We start from the raw sequence: 20,486 nt of genomic DNA on the forward strand, positions 1-20,486 counted from the left end.
TGGTGAACCTAACATACGTATATTATAATGAAAAAAACAGTAAAAATTATTAAATGGAACATTAATTTGACGGCACACATTCACCACAGTAAGACGTCGGATACGTTATGTTTAAAGGTCGCTGGCGCATTTATGGATGTGTTTTGAGTCGATAAATGTAACTCGCCCTCTGTCGGTGGAAAAGTAAAAGTTGAGTATCGACTATTGTACGTGATTGTAATTATACTCCGACTGCCTTATGGCTTGAAATATAAAAATGTCTATTAACAAATCGACGAATATGAATAAAACACTATTAAAAGACCATGTATCTTCCTTCACCCAGTTGCAAGCCCATTGAATTGTTAATATCAATGTTTAATTAAAATTAGGCGCCAACATTCGATGGTTGTTTTTTGTTACATTGTTAGCGGTGTTACAGTTCAATGTCGGTAAAGTTTAAAGCCAAAACTAACCTGGTTGGCTCTAGATGTATCGCTACGTTCATTTTGAGTGAGCCATTCAGTATAAATGATTAATCAATGTCAATGCTAAACACTAAACAGCGTGCGTTCATTTTGATATGATTAATTTATATAAAGCCAATCACGTTTAGCGATTGGTGTAGTCCATTTGCCGATTTATGTAGCATTTTTCAAAGCAGACAATTTATCACATACCATATTTGACGTGCGTGGATGCCAGTAAGGATAAATACAACAAATTTAAATATTTCAGATGATAAAACATGCAACATAAATAACAATTAAATCGTGATAGAATTCCTCTGTACATGCTATATAATAGCCTTGGGTAGCCATTAAAGGCTAACAGTATATAGTTATATTGTGTCACGTGATTTCATTAGACGAGCATGTGATATGCATAATTTATCAATTCGTAAAATGTAGTGTTGTTGCCATCGACTATGTTGAACACAACGACTGTCTGAACCGTATATTGCTCAGAAATATGTGTCGCCATTCCGCGCTGAAAGGCCCACCAGCTGGTTTGTAATTATATTTCCCGAGATAAAGTGAGTTGAATCTACATGTACTATTGCACGTATAGATGGATGTGAAAGCGTGTATGTATGTCTTTGGTATAAACAGCGATAACTTATGTACATGCATATATGTTCAGCAAATATCGGGAATACAGTAGCTCGTACTGCATCGACTATGTCATCGTACTACCATTCAACGAACCATGTCGAATCTACTGTAAATACGTGTTGACAGAATATTGGTGATTGTTATTAATTGCATGAACAGCCTGGACACAGAAGCATTACTCCAATGGTGTTAGATTTTAAAATGGATGTCCAAGCCGAACGTCGGCCAACAATCATAAACGTATCTGCCGGTGGAAATATTTCTGAAGAACCGGAAACAAAACGTGGATGTGTACATTCAAAATATTGTCGCAAAACGTTCCAACCATATGTCATATCGTATTTTGCGCTTTCTGCATATGTATTTATAGGCGCCTTCGTATTCCAAGTTCTTGAAGCCCCGTATCACCAACGTCTTGTGGACGGCATCGATTCGTCGAGAGAAAACTTCTTCATAAATTTACGAAATGGATGCAGTTTGAATGATGGCAACTGGAGCGTCATGTTAGAGGAACAAGTCAGTTTATTCGAAGATGAACTGGAGAAGGCGTTCCAGCAAGGGTTACGAATAAGAAAGGGATACAAATGGGATTACTTTGCTTCTTGTTTCTTCTGCCTCACTGTTGTCAGTACAATAGGTTAGTATGTCGTTATCACTATGTCAGACGCACGATTAACAAGTTGGTATCACACCATCGAATGTCCCTGATGATTTGATAAAACATAATTCACTATAGCGAGTATTGGAGTTAATATCCACCTCATTTTAACCCAAGATATCAGCCATGTTGCTAGTTAAAACGTACTATATTCGTCGGTTCACGATATAATATTCTGTATCAGCGCTTTTATAAATGTGTATGTGCATCGCACAGCTGGGCGATTAAGCGCCTGTTTTTTGGAGACGTCAGATAGTCCAATTGACGGTTTATTGTATTGCGTGGTATATGCCGTATGCGTAATATAGTAACACATTTGTCTCTTTTGTTATTATGTATTTTTTAATCTCTCTGTATCACTTTATCAAATCATATCTATATCTCGATTTATATTTCTAAAATATACATGGTAATGAGATTATATACGGTTCATGTATTGTTTGTTGACGTTCATCCTTCCGAACGTTGCTATATTATTCTCACTTATCAAGGCCGTGAAACTAAAACCACGTTACTATCAGGGGGTAATTCTTCTCTCTGGGGGTCTCCACACGTGTCAGGGGGGAATCTCGTCTCGTCTCTATATCTCGTCCCCTCGAGGTGCGGGATCAGGAAATTCACTTATACTTTACAGTCAAACAAGACACACACAACAAAATACGTTTCAGCTCTCGTCTTAGTCGGTCAATCGAGCACTCTATAAGACACAGCGCCCTGGGGAAAAATCCCCAAGACTATCGCAAGGCTGACCCAAGACTCTTTTAGACTGCGTCAAGCCTGGGGCTCGCCCCAAGTCTCTCCAGGACTGGACTCTCTACTGCGTCTATCGTGCTGTGCTCCCAAAGACCAACTCAAACTCTCTTTATTCATTTTCAAAACTCTAACCAATTACAAAGCAGTAAAAAGACTCTAGGGCGTAACCTTCAATCATAAAGCCAATCACACTAAGTACTGAATACGTCATATCTTTTGATTAATCGTTCACTACATTAATAACTACGGATACCAACTGTCAGAATTAATAGTCAGAATAGCGACGGTTATCTCGTAATTAGTTTCAAATCACTGAGCCAAGTTCCGTCCATAACTTCAAATAGGCCTAAACGATGACAGACATAACACAGCAATTCGCTAATAATCAGCTAATTAAGTCGGTCAACAGATACGCAAAAACAAATTCATGACATTACTGTGGCGATTCATTTGTGTAAATCAATAATGACAAGTGTTCAGGATACGTTGTATATTTTTCCAGATTGATATAATAATTTATGTATGCCATACATTAACAACTGTATCATGAACTTGAAAATAACAGCATGTTACAAAGCGGATATTATTTTAATAAAGTGAGCACATTGCAGTAACTGCAGTTCACAATGTGACAGATTATGCACACAGTGACATATGTTGAAAGCAATGGTTATTTTTAGACTCGTTACTAAAACGGTTGTTATTACTTTTTTCTAACCAATTATAACATATCATCTGCTTAAGTCGTTGAATGTGACAAAACGCATTCACACATATACTACATTCAACAAGAGTCACATGCATATGCTGTGCAATTACTTTCGTTTATCGGTATTGAGCTTGAGTAGTGAGCTATATCATGGTTTACTGCATTCATAATAATATTATAACGCAATGTCGCTATTATTAAAATAATAAACTTTTAAATTGAATTGGAATTATATTAGACTGTACAATAGTAATTCTCTATTCACATAATATTCTAAATCCATAAGTATACAACATAACCTAAGGTATGTCACGTATTACGTGATAACAAATGTTATAATGGTAAATCTATTGCATGTAGATTTTTCAAGTTTCTTAACCATACTACTGTTATTGAAAACTCCCAATGGATGTACGAAAGATATCTCACGGATGACTTATAGTATATGGGTGACATAATCAGACCATGCACAGCAACGTTACCAATAAACAAAAGTGTTTTAAATAATTAATATCAAACGAGAAACCCTACATAAATGAACAGATATAATAATATGTAAATTACACAACATGTGTATTTAACGGTTTATATCACTCTGTTTCTTGTAAATAAATAAATAAATAAATAAATAAATAAATAAATAAATAAATAAATAAATAAATAAATAAATAAATAAATAAATAAATAAATAAATAAATAAATAAATAAATAAATAAATAAATTATTAGTCACAGCACACATACACAAATACGAATACGAGCCTATACTATGAATTCACAGACTATCAAGATTTACAAAGTCTTCCTTCATCATGGAAATTCGGAAAGTATATTGTTTCTGGAGACAGCTTGTAGTGACACGTCTTTGTTTAGAAGTTGGAAACGTGAATTGCACTGTGACAGAAAACGGAGCTTAACACAAACTTGCCAAATGAACAATTTCACGTGCAGTACTCGTAATTGTCACTGTATCGTTATATATTCTTAAAGCAACGTTCCTGCATGGGTCCGTTCTCTTAACACCGAAATCAAATGTAAACCTATTTGTTTTTGTGGTCGTTGGCCAGATTTCGAATATCTCCGAAGTTAAATTATAATTGTGTATAAGTGGATTATACAGTGTATACAACTTGCAATTACATGTAAATGTATGCGAATAATGTAAACAAGTCCTGAAATACGTGTACACATTTAAGCTAAGACAATAAAGTGGACTCCATTGTCTAGTAAAAACGCAAGGTATGGTTGACGGCCCCCGTCATGACATATCTCACATAATTCATTTATATATATATATCTATCTCTATTACCGGCTGAACGTTCACGGATCATGAACTTATGTTTGTGGGATAATGGCTAGATACCATTGTGTAATTATTGCAGATAATGAGACTATGAATATTCATTAAGAACGTATAATTTAACACATTGGATACTCTGTGACATACACGCAAGGGGACCTAATAAAGAAGCCTATTAAAATGTAACATAATGAAAGCATACACATCAGTCTATTATACAACTACATTGATTCTTGTTGTGATTATATTTAAATATGAATATGATAACAGCAATTTAATAATATTAAAATAACAGTTTATGAATGTGTTTTAATACAACCTAATTGTTATATGCAAATAATTTGTGAATAATTTGGCATTAATCAAATTGCTAATTAAAACATGTGTTAGTATAGCAGCTTTAAATCAACGTATTCATTCAGATGTCTCCGTTAACAACAACTACGTATTCATTCAGATACCTCGGTTAACAACAACTACGTATTCATTCAGATGTCTCGGTTAACAACAACTACGTATTCATTCAGATACCTTGGTTAACAACAACTACGTATTCATTCAGATACCTCGGTTAACAACAACTACGTATTCATTCAGATACCTCGGTTAACAACAACTACGTATTCATTCAGATACCTCGGTTAAAAACAACTACGTATTCATTCAGTTACCTCGGTTAACAACAACTACGTATTCATTGAGATACCTTGGTTAACAACAACTACGTATTCAATCAGATACCTCGGTTAACAACAACTACGTATTCATTCAGATGTCTCGGTTAACAACAACTACGTATTCATTCAGATACCTTTGTTAACAACAACTACGTATTCATTCAGATACCTTGGTTAACAACAACTACGTATTCATTCAGATACCTTGGTTAACAACAACTACGTATTCATTCAGATGTCTCAGTTAACAACAACTACGTATTCATTCAGATACCTTGGTTAACAACAACTACGTATTCATTCAGATGTCTCGGTTAACAACAACTACGTATTCAATCAGTTACCTCGGTTAAAAACAACTACGTATTCATTCAGATACCTTGGTTAACAACAACTACGTATTCATTCAGATACCTTGGTTAACAACAACTACGTATTCATTCAGATACCTCGGTTAACAACAACTACGTATTCATTCAGATACCTTGGTTAACAACAACTACGTATTCATTCAGATGTCTCGGTTAACAACAACTACGTATTCATTCAGTTACCTCGGTTAAAAACAACTACGTATTCATTCAGATACCTTGGTTAACAACAACTACGTATTCATTCAGATACCTTGGTTAACAACAACTACATATTCAATCAGATACCTTGGTTAACAACAACTACGTATTCATTCAGATACCTCGGTTAACAACAACTACGTATTCATTCAGATACCTTGGTTAACAACAACTACGTATTCATTCAGATACCTCGGTTAACAACAACTACGTATTCATTCAGATGTCTCAGTTAACAACAACTACGTATTCATTGAGATACCTCGGTTAACAACAACTACGTATTCATTCAGATACCTCGGTTAACAACAACTACGTATTCATTCAGATGTCTCAGTTAACAACAACTACGTATTCATTGAGATACCTCGGTTAACAACAACTACGTATTCATTCAGATACCTCGGCTAGCAACAACTACGTATTCATTCAGATGTCTCGGTTAACAACAACTACGTATTCATTCAGATACCTTTGTTAACAACAACTACGTATTCATTCAGATACCTTGGTTAACAACAACTACGTATTCATTCAGATACCTTGGTTAACAACAACTACGTATTCATTCAGATGTCTCAGTTAACAACAACTACGTATTCATTCAGATACCTTGGTTAACAACAACTACGTATTCATTCAGATGTCTCGGTTAACAACAACTACGTATTCAATCAGTTACCTCGGTTAAAAACAACTACGTATTCATTCAGATACCTTGGTTAACAACAACTACGTATTCATTCAGATACCTTGGTTAACAACAACTACGTATTCATTCAGATACCTCGGTTAACAACAACTACGTATTCATTCAGATACCTTGGTTAACAACAACTACGTATTCATTCAGATGTCTCGGTTAACAACAACTACGTATTCATTCAGTTACCTCGGTTAAAAACAACTACGTATTCATTCAGATACCTTGGTTAACAACAACTACGTATTCATTCAGATACCTTGGTTAACAACAACTACATATTCAATCAGATACCTTGGTTAACAACAACTACGTATTCATTCAGATACCTCGGTTAACAACAACTACGTATTCATTCAGATACCTTGGTTAACAACAACTACGTATTCATTCAGATACCTCGGTTAACAACAACTACGTATTCATTCAGATGTCTCAGTTAACAACAACTACGTATTCATTGAGATACCTCGGTTAACAACAACTACGTATTCATTCAGATACCTCGGCTAACAACAACTACGTATTCATTCAGATACCTCGGTTAACAACAACTACGTATTCATTCAGATACCTTGGTTAACAACAACTACGTATTCATTCAGATGTCTCGGTAAACAACAACTACGTATTCATTCAGATACCTCGGTTAACAACAACTACGTATTCATTCAGATACCTTGGTTAACAACAACTACGTATTCATTCAGATACCTTGGTTAACAACAACTACGTATTCATTCAGATACCTCGGTTAACAACAACTACGTATTCATTCAGATACCTTGGTTAACAACAACTACGTATTCATTCAGATAACTTGGTTAACAACAACTACGTATTCATTCAGATACCTCGGTTAAAAACAACTACGTATTCATTCAGTTACCTTGGTTAACAACAACTACGTATTCATTCAGATACCTCGGTTAACAACAACTACGTATTCATTGAGATACCTTGGTTAACAACAACTACGTATTCATTCAGATACCTCGGTTAACAACAACTTCGTATTCATTCAGATACCTTGGTTAACAACAACTACGTATTCATTCAGATACCTTGGTTAACAACAACTACGTATTCATTCAGATACCTTGGTTAACAACAACTACGTATTCATTCAGATACCTTGGTTAACAACAACTACGTATTCATTCAGATACCTTGGTTAACAGCAACTACGTATTCATTCAGATACCTTGGTTAACAACAACTACGTGTTCATTCAGATAACTTGGTTAACAACAACTACGTATTCATTCAGATACCTTGGTTAACAACAACTACGTATTCATTCAGATACCTCGGTTAACAACAACTACGTATTCATTCAGATACCTTGGTTAACAACAACTACGTATTCATTCAGATACCTTGGTTAACAATAACTACGTATTCATTCAGATACCTTGGTTAACAACAACTACGTATTCATTCAGATACCTTGGTTAACAACAACTACGTATTCATTCAGATACCTTGGTTAACAACAACTACGTATTCATTCAGATACCTTGGTTAACAACAACTACGTATTCATTCAGATACCTTGGTTAACAACAACTACGTATTCATTCAGATACCTTGGTTAACAACAACTACGTATTCATTCAGATACCTTGGTTAACAACAACTACGTATTCATTCAGATACCTCAGTTAACAACAACTACGTATTCATTCAGATGCCTCGGTTAACAACAACTACGTATTCATTCAGATACCTCGGTTAACAACAACTACGTATTCATTCAGATACCTCGGTTAACAACAACTACGTATTCATTCAGATACCTCGGTTAACAACAACTACGTATTCATTCAGATACCTTGGTTAACAACAACTACGTATTCATTCAGATACCTCGGTTAACAACAACTACGTATTCATTCAGATACCTCGGTTAACAACAACTACGTATTCATTCAGATACCTTGGTTAACAACAACTACGTATTCATTCAGATACCTTGGTTAATAACAACTACGTATTCATTCAGATACCTTGGTTAACAACAACTACGTATTCATTCAGATACCTTGGTTAACAACAACTACGTATTCATTCAGATACCTCGGTTAACAACAACTACGTATCCATTCAGATACCTTGGTTAATAACAACTACGTATTCATTCAGATACCTTGGTTAACAACAACAACAACTGCGTATTTATTCAGATGTCTCGGTTAACAACAACTACGTATTTATTCAGATGTCTCGGTTAACAACAACTACGTATTCATTCAGATACCTTGGTTAATAACAACTACATGTTAATTCAATTAGAACAACTTTTTGGCAACTTGGGAGTAGTGGTTGATACCTGTTTAAATCGACAATTTAATTCTCCGGGAAGCCATAGCTATATTCACACGTACCAATTACGCTTGCGTCGCCATGGGAATTGCTAATGTAGCTACTCATGTATTGAATGTTGCCAGGCAACCGCTTTAAAGGAACACACCGTGAGATGAAGACAATGGCATAATTTTTGGAACATAAAAATCAATAAAGTTGCTTCGATGTGTGTGCTGTTTGTGTGATTTGGAATGGCCCGGTTCATGGAATATTGTAGTATTTCACATGAGTTGACTGCACGCTGTGTAACACGTACGCTGTTGAATCGAATTTCATCTATAGCATTATGTAGATATCGATGTATCAATACTGGTGTATAATCTATTTTTACTTAGACAATAATTAAATGCAATACATTGCTATTGATTAGCATTATCTATGACACCACGACATATGACTTATATTACAATTAATCGTCGACACGTTGGAATGGAACGTCATTTTAAGAATTATAGCTATTTAGTTTAATAGTAAATGACGGTTGAGTTCTTCGTATTATCATAATTAATAACTATGTAACTATCGATATGTTTTATAATTTAATGATGTTCTGAAGTGTTTTATTCCAATTTGTTCTGCACAAGAACAGTATAGTGCAGTAGAATACAGTAGTGAAGATAAAATAATGAAAATTGATGTGTCTGAGCACAAAACGCGTCGCCCATCACCTCGCGATCCGCTATATCCCGCGCTACCTTACTCGTGAATTGCGACAAATATTAAGAATAAATATTGTGCTGGTGAATTTGTAGTTAATGCAGTGTATCGATGCTTATTATTAATTTTAGGCTCTTGTCAACTATTTCAACTGTTACTGGAGGTCTCCTATTATCAACTCGTCTTACAATGTAATATCATTTGCGCATCTTTGATATTGAGCTCGTTGAGCTATTTTGCGCACATAAGTCGAAACTCGACGCGTATGGAATACGATATATACATATAATCGCCGTAGTGACATGATGTCTCGACTTTGGAGTATAAATTACAAATTAACATTTTACCACATGAACCAGTTACCAACGTGTCAATAAATAATTCACACGTTGTGTCGTATTATACTGAAAATCTACATTGATTCTGTTTCATGCAACGTCATAGTTTGCTTTAATCGCGGTCATGCATATCATTATTATAAACACGACCTATATATTGATATCAATATTAAAATATGGTTAATCACTAATATATAATAATGTTCTACACTTTTAATTAATCCACTCTGTAGACGTATTTATAGTATTATTCATTTAAACAACAAGAGATGCTTACGCCATGTTTCACGTCAAATCATCGATTTCATGCTTTTTAAGCTTATAGCGATATATCCCTTCGTAGATTACAACGATGTACAATTTTGATATAAATAAACCGCGTGCATAATTAAAATTCCAGTAAGTTTAATTACATTAGAATTCACTATTTCCAAAATGTATTTCTAGTTATCAAAATAAATGATGTAGACATATTATAGTCACAGCGCCAAATCATCAAACTCAGGTGGCCATATAATGACAAATGATATTGTATACTACAATATCTATCCCCCCCCAAAAAAAAACACGCACGAAACGGTAAATTGTGACGTGATTTAAACGAATTTCAGAATGCTTTTCATGCCATTTACCAACCTCTTGGTACAAAACAGTTATGTCGGGGATTACTTGTTACTGACTCTCATAATAGAAGACATATACACCATACGCGTAAAAAACATAAGGCATGTACTATTTACTCTTTATGTAAAAAACAGACATGTCAGTACGTGACTGAGCTTATGATCCAGCGTAATGATTTCCATTAGTCCTCCCAATACATGAGTAAATGTACTGGGAAGTCACAATCAATAGCGCGGGTCAATCAATATTTCATTTGACGTTGTCACATCTTTGTACAGATGTGTGCAGTTGCAATCCTGTCAATCATTCGTTGACCTATTTTACTATTCTGTTTTATTATTGACCTGTAAATGGAACATTTGCAAACATTTTCTTTATGTTTAAATAACTCTGTTGCGAATCAGATTCCCCAGCAGAGAGCAGCAATACTTTGCCAATACGTTTATTTCCAAGTCAGGTACTTTTCCTATTTCAACATTAAATATTGAATTATTTCAATGAAACTCAATCGTATGGTGTATATAGATATATATTTAACTCAATCGTTCAGTGTACCGCTGTAACAAAATCATGTTTATACATTTGAACGCCGTAGATGTAAAAAACGATATTCTTTGAACATTTAATACTTTTAATTGAGTAGAGCTGCATCAGAATGCGTTATTGTTTGATTTGATTATGTGGTAGGTTGAGAGGCGCAATGCTAATTGCAGTACACATATGTTATTTTATTAGGGCATAGAATGACAACAGAAGGAATGGTCAGTTTCAGTTGACTATTTTGCAAAACAGTTAACATTTTGGAATTTACCATACTTTAAAAGGTGACGGCCGGTCGTCGCACCATACATGCGCCATATTTGTGTTGATAACCACGTTTGGCAGCCCCCCCCCCCCGCTCATTGCGATTGGGGGCACATTGTGGGTTAATATACAACTTGATACCGTCTCCTTCCCTGTAAGACTTACGCAACACTCTGCGAATATGTTCACATTCTTAGCGATAAGAGTCACCAATAATCTCATTCGTATATGACCAATATCTGGCGCATGCGTAGGACGACCATCACTTTTAAAATATAATATAATAACATTACACGATTTAACTAATTATCATGGCACGCTGGATGACTAGTGTATGTCATGTCGGTACCTTGTCTTGTCATTACTATAAATTAATATCCAATGTTGAATACATTTGTCGTTATACGTGTGTCTGCATGCTAATTTATTTGATTTCTAAATCAAAATGGTTGACCTACTAACCTAATACTGCTTAAAGAGAAGTTCTAACACAGGGCCACATCTTTTCATATACATCAAAACATGTTAAAATTGCATGACTATATTATTCCATATTCTCAAACGTGCTTTGATAATCGACTTTTATTAACCTCGTTGGCGATAAAGCATGAAAAGCGAATCCTTGTTTGTTATCTCTTTGTATTACGAATTAAAATTATCTCAATAAAGAAGGACATTATTAAAAACACAAATAGTTCAGTTGAACGAAAATTTGCATATTAGTTCATACCACTTTTTGTGATTGCATGTTGTTCTACAATCTCATCAGAATTTCCTTTGCTTCTCTATTTAGTGCTAAGATTAATCCAGCACAGCGCCCAATACAGTACATATAATGGACTATTATGTTGCAGTTTTATGAGCAATAATTAAATCTGACACATTAAATCTCTAGTGTGAGTGGTGCTAGCATCATCCGAGTTTATTGAACTCGCTGTGAGTAAATCATTGATAATATATGTTGTTGGAACATTCCATGAATTTGTGTCTACACGTTCACAATTTACAATTTTTGTAGTTTGCCATTTGAGAGCTATATCTATTTTGTTACTAATCTTGCACGAGTTTAAAGTTGAGGTTTTTATTAGCTCTAATTGCGAATCTCCTGCAATATATTGTCGTTTTCTAAAACTAATTTTGTTTTAGTTTTCCATTCAAAATGTGAATGCTCATGTAAGTAATACAATAATAACTAACGTCCTGTCTATTGCCGTGTAGCTCTGTGGTGGCGGTGAAGCAAGAATTTATGAATATATTACTACCACTGTTTATACATGACAGATTTTGTTCTATTTTGTTAATTTATCCCCTAACTATATTATTATAACAAATGAGAAGCATTTGGACCAACGAGTTTCAAATAAGCTGTAGGAAATGAAAAAAAAAAAAAACATCAAAAGAAATTGCCAAACTAGCAAGGGAGAAATGAACAATTTCTATTACAGTAGTTCATTTCCTATCTTGCAAATGAACTGAAATTACAGTGGGAATCTTCACTTTATTTACATTCGATATGCACACGCAGTATTGTTGACAATAGTCTCTTTTTAAATAGTTTCAGCATTTCTCAACATAACTCAATGTCTTATCACCATATCTCTTTACTTAAAAATCTGATCTGTTCACGCGAGCAGATGGAAACACGGTTAAATTTTTTATGCCTAAATATGTTGGTTGATTCAACTTATTAGAAATTAATTATTAATTTATTATAGTAATTCAAATTTGTTTTATTTATTGATTAATATGATTTTGTTTAAGGCGTCAGATAGTGAGACACCGTTGATAATTACTACAATTCAAACTGTCCAAACACCGTAACTTTCCGTGGTGTGAAGGCTGCACATAAAATTAGTGACCATTTTTTCAATGCATCCCTAAAACCGTAAACAAAAACGGTCTCCAAAATAAACATATTCATTAATTATTAATATTCATAGGTTGCAAAATTGTAAACTGTCATTTTGTAAATAGTAGTCTTAGAAAAAACGATCCTTTACGCAAATGAGTTTGTTGAATAAATTTGTAAATCCGAGATCGTATAAATTTATATTTATTATAAATATTGTGATGTTTAGTTCATGTGACAAGTTCTGAAAAGTAAAATAGCAGCGAACACAAACATATGGGTTCAAATACTCTCCCAGACAAACGTGTAAAGATATTTCGAAATAATTTACGTTGTCAGTGTTTGTATTACAAATATACCTCATATTTAAAATCGTCACGTTGATTCGTCAGAACTCACGTGGTCGTGAAGAAAATACATTACCAACTCGCATTGAATAATAAATTCAGTGATCTCAATTTTTTTTTTATTGTGCATGGAACTATTTAATCATATTTATTTTCTCTATGTTAGCGTGAATCATTCACGCAGACGTATCGTATTCTGTGCGCAGATCTGGTTTTGTCAAAACATGAAGTACAGACAGTCAGCTATGTTTATACAATTTCATTTGCTAAAGCAAAATCAGCTCACATTGACGTAATATTGTTAGACGAATCAATCTAACATGAATGCTCCACATCTTTAGTAAATTGATTTATAAATCTTACTGTCAATAAACATTAACCGACATAATTCAATTCGTACCATCAATCGGTATTTGAGAACCATGAGTTAGAACGCCATTAAAGAAACTGAACTAAAAAGAAATCATTCGTATTTAATCCTGATTAAATGTCAACAACTGTGTGTCTATGAGATTCTAGTTAATCTTATTCTATAATATTTCATAATACTGTGATTGTGGTCATAGCAACCAATCCTTCGTCCATTGAGGCTAGTCGTTTTTGCGAATTATCCTTCATTAACAAATTTGTTTGGAATGTTAACACATACAAGTAGCAGGCTCCATAATTTCTAACATACACAACCACAATTAAAGTAGAATCCCTAAGACAAAATTACTTATTTAATAATATACAATAAGTATGATAGGATAACCCATATTTGACAATGTGTATAATAACTATGACGTGGGATAGATTACCCATGATTGCTAATATATTGAATAACTATTTAAGCATGAATCCCGATGCCTGACTACCTATAATTGCTGATGTATATAGCCATTGAAGACGGGATTAGCGTGCATTATTCAATTTATTTATATATAATTAGATTATTTCAAATACGTTTTAACTTTTAGCCAGCTGTATGGTGTTGTATTGACTAGTATATATTGCAACTGTATTGGTAGTTGTCAGGCATGTTACATGACGACTCTCAATTGCCCATCGTCGCGAATGAATTGAGTGCTGAATCATTTAGGTAAAGAAAAGTGATGTGTTGGATTAAAAGGGAGTAATAATGGCGATTTATTGTAGGCAGTTACTTTCGTTACAACAACGAGTGTACTATTGAAAAGTATTTCGATGTTTGGTACGTTCTCCACGTCTGACACATCACTACAAGTTTAAAAATGACTTCGAAACTTATTAGAGGCATTCCAGGTTTTGGTAAAGGTAGTATACGAAGTCAATTTGAGTGTCTGTTTATTTTATAAACACACAATAACTCCATCACATCGTAAATTATAACTGTTAAACAATGATATATTAAGCGAATAGTGTGGTGTTTTCTATTCTGACGAGAATAATGTTGGCAAAATGTTAACACTCAGGGTAGATAGACGAGAATAATGTTGGCAAACTGTTAACACTCAGGTTAGATAGACAAAAATAATGTTGCCAAACTGTTAACACTCAGGGTAGATAGACAAGAATAATGTTGCCAAACTGTTAACACTCAGGATAGATAGACAAGAATAATGTTGCCAAACTGTTAACACTCAGGGAGATTAATGCAAATAGAAAACAGACCTATATTGTTTACTCTATGTAAATCAAATATTAGTTCAGATAAAATATGAATGACAGAATTTCGTCATCGAAAGCTAATTTCCGGGTTGCGTCATCTTCACTTTGAATACATTTAAATTGTTTAAATACTTTCAATGTTCTGGTTAATTGAACTTTGTAGTATCATTGTATGATGACGTCTACTATCTGTGACTATTACAGTAACCCTAATTACACTAATGTCATGAATTAGTTTTCGCGTATCTGTTGTGCGACTTATTTAGAAGATTACTAGTGAATGGCTGTGTTATATTTGTCATTATTTGGGCTCATGCGAGGTCCTAGACGGAACTCGACTCAGTGATTTGCAACTAATTACGAGATAACCGTCGCTATTCGGACTACTCATTCTGACAGTTGGTATTTGTATTTTATTAATATAGTGAACGATTGATCAAAAGATATGACCTGTCCAGTACTTAGTGTGATTGGGTATGTGCAAATTGAATGTGTGAAGGTTACGCCTTATGTCTTTAAACTGCTTTGTAATTGGTTTTTGATACGTAATAAACAGTCTAAGTCCTTGGTCAGAGAGAGAGAGAGAGAGAGAGAGAGAGAGAGCACCACGAGGCGAGATAGTCTTGGTCAGTGCAGGGCAGAGATACCCCATTCTCGATGTGGCTAATGACTAGCTATTGAAACGTATTTCGTTGTGTGTGTCTTATTTGACTGTAAAGCTTAAGTGACTTTCCCGGTCCGGTACTTCAAGCAGACGAGATATAGAGACAGACGAGAATTCCCCCCCCCCGACACGTGTTGGAGAACCCCCAGACCAGAGAAAAATTCCCCCGTGACACTAACGCCATATATCTTTCTCAATGAATTAGAGTTAGTATGTGAGTTCATATAAAGAATTATAATCCCGTAATGCATTGCGATATGCTGCAACAAAAATCCTTTGCAAATGTGCGGGTGATATATTAAAACGTTATTATTATATAACGACTAGGATTTCACAATAGCAATTGAAAGAGTTATTTCCGATATGACAAATGTTTCTTTATTTGTTAATTTGTACATTAGCAATAGTTACAATGGGTCATGCTGTTCGAATTTACTCATCAATTATGTCATTGACACGATTCACGCAAATTATGATTTTTACCGTATTATTGAACGTTGCCATGGCAAATGGACATAATAAACAGACAATAATGAACAATGGTATATCATCCATAGGGAATTATTCTTTTGTATGAAGTGTAAATCCAGAATATAATCTCCGCGATCAATCTTCACAGTCCTGTATATGACGTCATTGACAGTGAATAATGTAAACAAATACTCCAACGAAATTTAACAAGCCCTACCAGCTGGTGTAGGGCAAACGTGGTTTGAATAATTAATTGCGTGTGTATGAAAATATCTATTGACAGTTACTTGTCTGACTTATAATGTTTAGTACTAAACGTAATACTATTTATTGGTAAATTACAACCGTTTTAAAGATAATATGCAGTTAATACCACATTATGTCACATGACTCACTTACGTTAATATGATATTTTTTAATTGATAATTCTCAGAAAATGACCCACTAGTCTGCAATGATCTGAAACTGATGAAATAACTATCGAGCAAGAAAGAAACTCCATGCTAATAGTTTGGCATATTGAACACAAATACGATTACCCTCTCAGTAAGATATATTCAACTCAACAGGAATGCATCAATTGTAGTGCTGTTTTATTAGCATCAGGTGAAATTGACATTTACGATAACATAGTAGTGTTATTAAATGAATGTGTGGAAGTAAAATAATAAACAAAGAACTTAAGTTAACGAAGCTTTTACACAGTTTTTAATAAGTTTGGGGTGTTTTTGCTGACATTTTTGCTTGCAGCTATTGCTAAAAAGGAGTGTTTACATTACATTGAATATATGTAATACATATATAAATGATATATAATACTAGTTTTTATATTTAATTTTAGTCACCTGATCGTCTTGCTGTTCATTGTTTCACTGACATTTAATATGTTTACGATGCAGTAATAATCAAACATTTCACATGAGCGTAATGTACTGACGAATCTAATATGTAGAAAAGAAAAAAATATCGTATTTGTATTTTATTATTGTCGCATTATTTCGTTTAAGGTGTTTTATTGACAAAATGGTATTCGGATTTTCACGTTTTCTATATATTTACCTAATTTGAGTAAATAAACCACTTGGTATCAACAAATTATTGCATTTGGGAGAAAAAAAAGTCTTTGAATGACAAAGTGAACTTTTGTTAAAAGACACCGACATTAGTAATACTTATCATTCTGACCAAAATATGTCTACTTGGTTCAATATCATAAACAATTTATCGAAATATGCATACAAATTTGTGAAATGTTGCACTTAAATTCTTGCGGGACAACACATGTATGCATTAGATACATGTATGTAATTACATATATATGTAACTACATTGTAACTAATAAAAAAAACATCATATCCAATAAAATTGCATGAGTCTAAACTAGTTAGTGTACTAATATCTAGTTATTAATTTAAACTTGTATTTCTTGTTAACAGGATATGGACACATGACACCAGTAACAACAGCAGGTCGACTTTTGTGTACGTTCTATGCTGTCGTTGGAATTCCGTTGTATTTTCTCTACTTGGCAAAGTTGGGTGACTTGATTGCAGCACCTTTACGAAACATCTTCAAGCGAAGCAGAAACGTCTTACAGAAAACCTGGCTTCGAAAACGACTTGGACATTCTTATGGATTTTCTGATCGTAATACCGAACAATGTCTTCCGGGAAATAAGAAAGTTTGTATACAAGATCAAGTGATGGAGGACGTTATACAAGATGGCCTACAGAGGACTTCCATGGATCCTGACTTATCGTTGTTGAGCTATAAACAAGTAGTTTATAACAATGACGTTGGTGTGCAGGATGAACAGCATGATGCTTCCATTAAGGGGATCAGCTTGCAAGAATGTTGCAAAGTTGCTACTGTGTCGGAGTGCATTGACCTGCACATTGACAGTGGTACTCAGCATGTTGATGGCGATCTATACCACAGTGCACTGGAAAGCATGGAAAATATTCACAAAGAGCCATCAACTAGAGTGAAACAGGCTACAGGTAAAAGGAGAAAATGTAGATCCTCCTCTACTGGTGCATGTAGCAGAAAATATTGCCAGACTTCGAATGAGTTGTATAATAGTGAAAGTGACGATAAAGAAAATTGTACGGGCTCAGGTAGTGTAGATTCCATAGTCACAACTAAGCACGACAAAGAAACTTCGAACCACAAAGATCCTGAAAACGCCAACGTGACAAACATGGCACCGTCATTACAGGAAGAACAAACAATGAATTATGATAGTGCCAATGTAGTTTCTCAAAAAGAAATTCAGACTGTAAAATCACGCTGTATAACTGTGAAAGGCAGCGAGGATGCGCCACTTATGTTTATTGTTGTTATACTCATTGCATATATTTGTGCAGGTGCGGCTGTATTCTCTTCGTCAGAGCATTGGACGTACACCGACGCCATTTACTTCTGTACAATGACGTTCACGACCATTGGCTTTGGTGACCTAGTCCCCGTTTATAATACTGATGACCCTGTGTCGCAACAAGCACTTATTGCGGCTTACATTATTACAGGGATGGTGATGATGTCAAGCTGCCTCAGCCTCTCTCAAGAACGAATTCGCGGATTTGGAAGAAAGATGTTTGCCAGAGAAGACAAGCCAGCAACGGAGACTTTATAGTACGGACGGTTATTATATTGGACGCAAGCGAAATAACTAACGGTTCGGGAGAATCATTTGTGGTATATTTACAATGATTAAATATCATACCCCGACATTGGTCATGTAGTGTGTAACATAACTAAACTCATAGTGACATGTCTGTGGTGAAATTATTTTTACAAATATTATTCATTATAAATCTGTCATCGTAACGCCATAAGTTATAGCGTGCCGTGATTTTGCAGTATTGCACCTGGCATTTGCACCCTTCTATACTAGGAAATGCGAATTCCAGATATGGAATGATTACGCGCGTAAGTGTCATCTAATTATAATAAAAAATAAACATGACAAACTGTTCTGAACTTTTTAGATTTCGACATTCCAAAGAGGAGGAAAAAATGTATAATAATAAGGTTAATACGAGGATACCGCTAAGCATACACTCAGACCCCGCTGTGCGTCGGTCGATACTCGCGCTGCACTGTCAAAATATCAAAACATTAAAATACCTGAGAAGAGCTGAGCGTTAAAATAGGATTTATTTCTGTTCCAGATTTTCATTGACTAAAAAGTTCCAAACTAAAATGACTCCCACAACTTTTGGTTATTTTGGAATGCTATGTTTATAGTATTTGCAAATTCAAACCGCCGTATATGTGCCTGTGTTTACACGAATATTTATATTCGTCTGCCGACGTGTAAAAATCTTGCCATAATAACATTTATATTCTTCAAACCAATGATTTAATACGTTTGCTTTTGTAAATAACAAAATACATTCTGAAACCAATGCATTGAATGTATGCAAAGTTTCTGTGTGTAAGTGTTATATATGTGTGGGTGTATAGGTTACATAATCTGCTGAATTCCTCAAAGGAAGAAGTAGAAAATATCGATTTATATTTCTTTGTTACTATGACAATTCACATTGTTGTTTTTTTATAAATCAATAAATTGAATATGATGACTTGGTTTAAATCGTATTATACTGCATGCAGCTGAAACAAATTACCATGACAACGTGTAATTTGGAATACAACGCTTGAATACATGACCCTTGTTTAATTCGATTCCACGCTGATGTCCTGTGAATACACACCCCTTGTCTAGCTCGATTCCACGCTGCCTTATCTAATTATTAATTTACACAAATAGACTTATACTTTCACATTCTCCATAATGATCATAGTAATTGTCATTGTTCACAAATTGTGTCTATACATAGCTCTGTGTTGACATAGTACATATTATATATATGTATTTTACAAAACTGAGTAATATATAACAGTACAGAAAATTGTGCTGGAAACTTTGGCAACAATCATTTCTGTTCATTCAACTTGAATTCTCAAAAATAGCAATATTAAAAGTATGTACACTCAAAATGTTGGGATCTACTATGCAGTTTCCTGTAATAATTGTTTGTCATTTTTCTGTAAGCAAACATGTTTAGATGTAACACTGCGATACAGTTTTTACGTTTTCAACACTGTGAAATTCTTTCGTTTTTATGAAGAAAATACAGTATTTTACCTAATCATGTTTAATAAAGTTATTGTTCATACATGAGTTGTTGAACACACTACATTGTATGTAATTTCATTCAGCTTCTTTCAGTCATAATTCAAGACAAATAAAAGGCAAAAATAT

General features: G+C 34.3%; 1 protein-coding gene across 1 annotated transcript; it reads left to right on the forward strand.

Annotated features, from left to right (window-relative positions):
- Positions 1 to 1,277: 1,277 nt before the first annotated feature.
- Positions 1,278 to 18,851, forward strand: LOC102803161 (uncharacterized). The gene is made up of 2 exons (XM_006821156.3): positions 1,278 to 1,731; positions 17,653 to 18,851. The coding sequence occupies exons 1-2, from the start codon at positions 1,278 to 1,280 to the stop codon at positions 18,849 to 18,851; spliced, it is 1,653 nt and encodes a 550-aa protein (XP_006821219.1).
- Positions 18,852 to 20,486: the final 1,635 nt, after the last annotated feature.

Source organism: Saccoglossus kowalevskii, chromosome 11 (genome assembly GCF_978046115.1).
Source record: "Saccoglossus kowalevskii chromosome 11, keSacKowa6.1, whole genome shotgun sequence".
Classification (NCBI taxonomy): Eukaryota; Metazoa; Hemichordata; class Enteropneusta; family Harrimaniidae; genus Saccoglossus; species Saccoglossus kowalevskii.